The sequence below is a fragment of the Nicotiana tabacum genome, chromosome 1 (genome assembly GCF_000715075.1).
Source record: "Nicotiana tabacum cultivar K326 chromosome 1, ASM71507v2, whole genome shotgun sequence".
NCBI classification, from domain to species: Eukaryota; Viridiplantae; Streptophyta; class Magnoliopsida; order Solanales; family Solanaceae; genus Nicotiana; species Nicotiana tabacum.
In genome coordinates, this window is record NC_134080.1 from 48,603,058 (window position 1) to 48,609,257 (window position 6,200).

General features: G+C 38.4%; 1 protein-coding gene across 1 annotated transcript; it reads right to left on the reverse strand.

The window, feature by feature from the left end:
• Positions 1 to 1,077: 1,077 nt before the first annotated feature.
• LOC107782535 (protein PLASTID MOVEMENT IMPAIRED 1-RELATED 2-like) lies at positions 1,078 to 5,963 on the reverse strand. The gene is made up of 3 exons (XM_016603416.2): positions 5,694 to 5,963; positions 2,534 to 4,754; positions 1,078 to 2,423 (listed from the first exon to the last, which is right to left on the reverse strand). Exons 2-3 carry the CDS (start codon positions 4,744 to 4,746, stop codon positions 1,310 to 1,312), a joined length of 3,327 nt encoding a protein of 1,108 aa, XP_016458902.2. The 5' UTR covers positions 4,747 to 4,754; positions 5,694 to 5,963; the 3' UTR covers positions 1,078 to 1,309.
• Positions 5,964 to 6,200: the final 237 nt, after the last annotated feature.

Sequence of the window (6,200 nt, forward strand, 5' to 3'; positions counted from 1 at the left end):
TTGTGCATCAGTGAAGTGATCAATCGAGAAACAGGCCACCCAATATATAAAAAATAAATAAATCAGCCCTTTTCAAACCAATGTGAAGAAAGGAAAACTGAAGTGTCAGATGTATCTTGTTTCACCTGAAAAATTGCGATGAACCACAAAATGGTTGAATAAACTCTGTTTTGACCAGGAGGCAAATGCAGTAGGAAAGTCGTTCCGTGGTTTTAGATAAAAGTCAGATGAAGCCAACAGATACTAAAACTAACAGAAGTTTCCAGTTTCCAGAGAACACAGAAAAACTCTCAATCACTTAATAAGATTAAGTACACAGGAACAATCCCATGTTTATCAATAAGTTTGTACAAAACTCCAAAGTAAGTATTGCTAGTCTAACTCATTTCTCGACCTGCTCAACCAAAGGTGGCTCTACAAGTTGCATAACATTGATGATTTGTCCACCATGAAAGTATATAGCATAGCAAGTTATTGACTACAAACAGCAGGTGTCATTTGTCAACTCAGAAACTCGATCACGAAACAATGGAAAGAGGAAAAGCATCATGAAAATGAAATGCAAGCAAAAGTAGAAGTACTACACGCCTTCATATATGGCTATCCTCCTGTAATCCACAGGAATAAGGAAAAGGGAAGATCGAAGGGGCAGTAAGAGTGCTTTTGACATGAAACTTGAATTATAAGCAAAGCAGTGACAACTGACAACTCAGCAGTGCAGAGGAAAACTGACAACTTTGCAGTATAATTTCTTGAACAAATTACTGTTTGTACAATCCTACCAACTCAAGTATTGAAGCTAATTCGCAACGCATTTGTGATCTTCAACCCTCCCCTCCCCCCATCCCCCACCCCCACCCCCCAAACCAGTCATAACATCAGAAAAAGATTGAACATCAAACTAATCTGTAAACGATATTAATGTTTTATTGGAACACAAAGATTGAAGGAAATACTTCAAGGCTGATGCATTGCAATGCAACTTCAATATCAGCCAAGACAAGAGAAGCTTGGAAAGTATCAGTCACAGGCTATACTGTAAAAAGTTTATAAGGGAAAGAAGGTAGAAATAACCAGTTTCAAGAAAGTTGGTCTACAACATACGAAGAACAGCATGAGAGCCCCAAAAACTTTGTTATAGTTATAAGCGAACATCTCGAAATGCTAACAACCATTACAACAAAGGAAATGGCTTGGAGATAATGCTATGCAGTGAAACTTTGTTCAGCTACTTTACATCAACATGATCGAGAGATTATCTTCACTTCATATACAAAACTAAAAAATATACATGTGTAGAAAGAGGGTGTTATAACTTGATTCCCAAATGACTGGGGTTTGGACAACCTTCAGTTGGAAAAATAATATCAGGATTTCGTATATGGACATTTGTTGTTGCCAACTCTTTCCATTTGGAATCTCTAATATGAAAATCCGATGAGATGCTCCACAAAGCATCTCCAGGCCGCATAGTTCTCCTTATCTGCGGCGACAATCTTATGATGGCATTTGACTTGGAAAACGGACGTTTGCTTGTCCTCCCCATGCCACTTGATAGTAACCACCGCGTCCCAGCTTGTTGCTGTCTTTTTGTGCTCCAAACTTGTTCATCATTAGGCTCAACATTAAAACCTGCGACATGAATTTCAGTTATCCTAAACTGAGAAACAGCCTGCCTATGGATTCCTCTCTCACTTTCTCCAGCAATAGTTTCTTCCTGAAAAAATTGCTCCTTCGGATCATTTTCACAGCTTGAATTTCTTTCTGATGTTCTGCTGCAGGAATATTGTTCAACAGGAGCATAAGATCTCTCTAATTGAATCAGAATGAGCATGGAGATGCCGACCATCTCATAGTCACGCAAAGGATCTCTGAGTTGAACCCTCAGAGCTAAAGTCAAGTTGTTACACAGTTGACCACACTCTCTACCCAACAATTCCGACCTTTCTTTACCTGTTGCCAGTCCTGAACTATCTAAACCAAGGGACTTAGCATGATGGGCTGCTAATATTTTGGTGATTCTTTCTTTGATCTCAGGATTATTACTGAAATCTCCAGCATCCAGCCTCAACCATTCATCTGGTGAAACAGACAGCTCCACTAAATCACCCTCGTCATCATCACTTTCTTTGCCACTCCAATGCTGTAATACGCCAGCTATATTAGAACCAAAAACTTCACTAAGTTGAGGCCTAATGCTTGAAGGTGCTTCATTATCTGACAAGTTTGACTGGATTCTTAACCCTTCTACTGTAAGAGGTTCTATCTTATCCATTGCCAAAGGAGCTAGATCCTCCATAGACACACAACCTAAATCTACATCATCAATTATTGAGGTTGAATTCAGATGACCAGAACTCCGATTTAAAAACAGATCTTCACTGCCCTTCTTCATACCAAATAAGCCATGCCAAAAAGTGAACCTGCCAAAAGAATCACAAGAACATAACTTAAACCATCGTCTTGGATGACATACAAATAATGAAAATAATAGAAAACATATAACTTATATCATGATCTTAAAATTACAAACCTCTCATCTGGTTCAATTCTGGATCTGGCTTCCCAGGCCATTTCTTGTATATTCCTCCCCGTGATATCTTCTAAAGGCATCAGTGTATCCGCTTGAACAGACATTTTGGAAATTCCCCCAGATGCCCAGCAGCTGAGTATTTCCATAGCACTACAACCCATTGCAGCAGGGAGCACAACTGGACTGGAAAACTGCATGGTCAACCTTGCACCATTTCTTGCATTCCTAAAATGTTGAGGACTCATTGAACATAAGAAGCCCCCATTATGCGTGCACATTTTGGAACCTAAGCCCTCCCCAAGAGGAGGTAATTCTAATGGTCTTTCAGGGGAAAGATAGATTGGACTTCCAAACCCACCAGAGCTGGTGCGTGGTGAATTCTGGAATGCTTTCTCATTCAAACCCCAATCTCGCATTAAAGCCTCAGTTTCCAAGTTTTCTATCATTTTTGCATTCCTTTTACTCCTCAATGACTGGGTACCCCGCTTGTGCTCCTTCTCAAAATCCTTAATAACCGATGACAAATCAAAGTCGTCAGAACATGCAACTCTTCCATGAACACTTGAAGCAATGCCACTGAATTCCACTTGATCATCTGTTGCATCAAAACCAAAAATTGGGTTTCCAGAAGAAAGGGCTTCCTTTTCGAACTGTCTCAAAAGGCATTCTCTTGGCGAATCCGGACAACTATCAAAACTCAAGTCAATTGACGTCTGCTCAATGTTCAACATATCTAGAAAATCATTTGCCACAGACTCTGTAACATCATCTAGGCTAAGTGATTTCACCCGCCTACTGGATTTATAGCTGGACTTCAGATTCATGTAGTTTTCTTGGTCAATGGAATCAAAGATTTCTACTGGTGAATCCAACTCTGCGGACTCAGCAGTCAACAGGTCTAGGAAAATCGATTCAAGCTCTTCAAACGTTCCATCCTCGCACACATCAGTCTCCTCATAGTTGCTGCTCTTCATCGTATGTTCTCCTTCGTAGTATTCACTTTTCTCATTACTTGTATCCTCCAAAATGTAAGCAACATCAGTAGTTTCTATTGAAGTATCATCACAACTTTCATAAGAACATACTTCTGGTTTCAACGGCTCTTTCCTAGAAGATTCCATGCCCAGCTCACTGACAGTAAACTCAATATGTTGATCATCCCTGGTACTTTCAGCATAAGGCTGAGACAAAGCACCAGAGTTTGGTTTTAAGGGTTCTAAATGTTCATATAAGAAATCTAATTCATCTAATTTCTCCAATTTTCCTTCCTCAAGTTTTTTATACAGAAAAGTAATAGATCGAGAAAGTTCTGATTTTTGGTCTGATAAAACTTCATCAAAACTTCTAGCATCCAGTGACCTAGATGAAAAATGAGTCATACCAGCAGGCTTGTGGGGAACACTTCCAACCCTCCGAAGCATTCTATTACTACTAGTCCCATCACATTCTGAGGAATGATCTATTGCAGCAGATTTGATGGCTTGTACGAACTGACTAGGTTCAATCGAGTTACTCCCTGATACAGAAAACCCGAAACTAACATTCAGCATTGCACCTTTAGCCTTTCCTGAAAGCTTGAAGCTCGTGGTCCACTTCCCTGAATTCCTTCTTCCCTCCTCTAACTCCTCCAGGGTAAGTGGAAGCAACCTCGTAAGATCAACCCAATGTTTGCCAATATCAAGGCTTGGAGCCCCTATCACAGAAACATGAAGCAGTAAATGCTTAGGCTCATACTTTGCTGAATGCTGGTGTCCTGTCCTACTTCCATATACAGAACAGGAATGTGTCAAAGTCTCTTCAAACTCAGCTGTTCCCTGACAAACCTGAGCAGGGCGAGTTCTCATCACTTCACCCTTACGTTTCCAATTTACACACAAAGCAAGGTCCTTGAAATTGACAGGCAATCCTTCAATGGCATGAACATGAAGAAAGAAACAACAATTAAACCGTCGATGGCGGATATGAGTTAGAGCCTTTAGTGGATTCCAACTCCACATTGATGATTTCTTCTGTTTACGCAGCATGTCATCAGGTACAACATCGGAACTGGATTTAGAACTATAGGTATCACCAAAAGAATCATGCCTATGATCTGCTTGAAAAGTTAAAGCCTTGTGAGGGGTTTTATGTACATAAAGGGCTTTACTAATTTCTTCAATGTCGCGCAACAACCGCCCACCATTCTGTTCCCCGCTACTGCTCTTCCAAGACATCTTTTTCACTGCCAAAACATAAATATCCAATCAAGAATCCAAAGGAGAAACCAAAAACAAAAAGACCTTTGTTGGCCAGAAAAATTTATTGATTTATTTATTTTGCAACGGTAGCATCCTAACCAGCTTGCATGCACCTCGACTATTCCACCTCGTACTTGCTACCTCCCACCAACACAAATATCAGAAGAGTTTATATTTTTAAAGGAAACCCAAAAATAAAAAACTATACCTAAATATCAACTAAGCCTCAATTCCAAACTAATTGTCGGTTATTTTCAGAGGATTTATCAGAGCTTGACTATCTTAAGCTGACATCGACCTATAAGCCAATCATTTATAAGGGTTCGAGACTGACTATGATTTGCACATCGAAGAGTTAAACCCAACAACAACAACAACAACAACAACAACAACAACAAAAAACCAGAAAATCCCACAAGTGGGTCCTGGGGAACGAAGAGTTAAACCCAAAAATAAAAAGAATAAAAAATATAAAAATATGAATATTCAAGCCCATCAGCAATCTTAATGTTTCTATTTCAGCTTCTAAAAGATTACATAAGCAATTAGGTAAAATGAAGAACTAAACTTGTTTATAACTTTTCACTTCATTTCTTCAATTTTGAGTAGTAAACCAACACTATCCTTCAACTTTCCACATACTTTCAAGAAACAAATACCCAATATTACAGAAGCTTCAACTACAAATCATTATGTTTCTCTTCAAGTTTAACATAGGTAATTAGGTCGAAAAACAAAGAACTAAACTTATTTAGGTTTAGTTTTATCTTCTTCAATTAATGCCCACAAATTTTCAACAAAATCAAATACCCAATTCAATACAGAAGTTTCAACTTCAGCAACAGTAAATAAATCCAACTTACACCTCAAATCAAAAAGCGTTGAATCTAAAAATAAAGAAAGAATTTGGGAAGAAGGCTTACAGAAGTGAGATCCAACATAGAAGAGCGAGGAAGATGAGTTGACCGTTAATTTAGCTAAAGTTTTAAGGATTGCCCAATTGATGATGTTATCCTCTGCTACTACTGGCTAGCTTATACCTTTGTTTGTTGTTTTCTTTTTGGGGAAATGGTGGGTATATTCTTATTGAATTTCCTGTTTCTTTTGGGTTTTTCTTCTGCACTTTCTCTGACAGCTCCTTTCTTTCCACGCGGCCAACAACTCCAGCTTGGAAATTGCGGTGTTTTCCTAATGGAGGAAAACATTTTTTTTCAATATTCTCATGTTTGAATTTTGATTGGTCAAATGTTTTGAAAATTATTTCTGTGAGAAATAAGCTTTTTAAAATTAGGAAAATTAGGAGTAGTGAAAACAAGGTCGACTGGTTAAATCCTATCTTTTCACGATTTAAATCTAATAATTAGTAGTAGTAATATTTATTAAATATTTGATGGAGATCAAAAATACTCATTCTGTGTTAATTTAAAGGA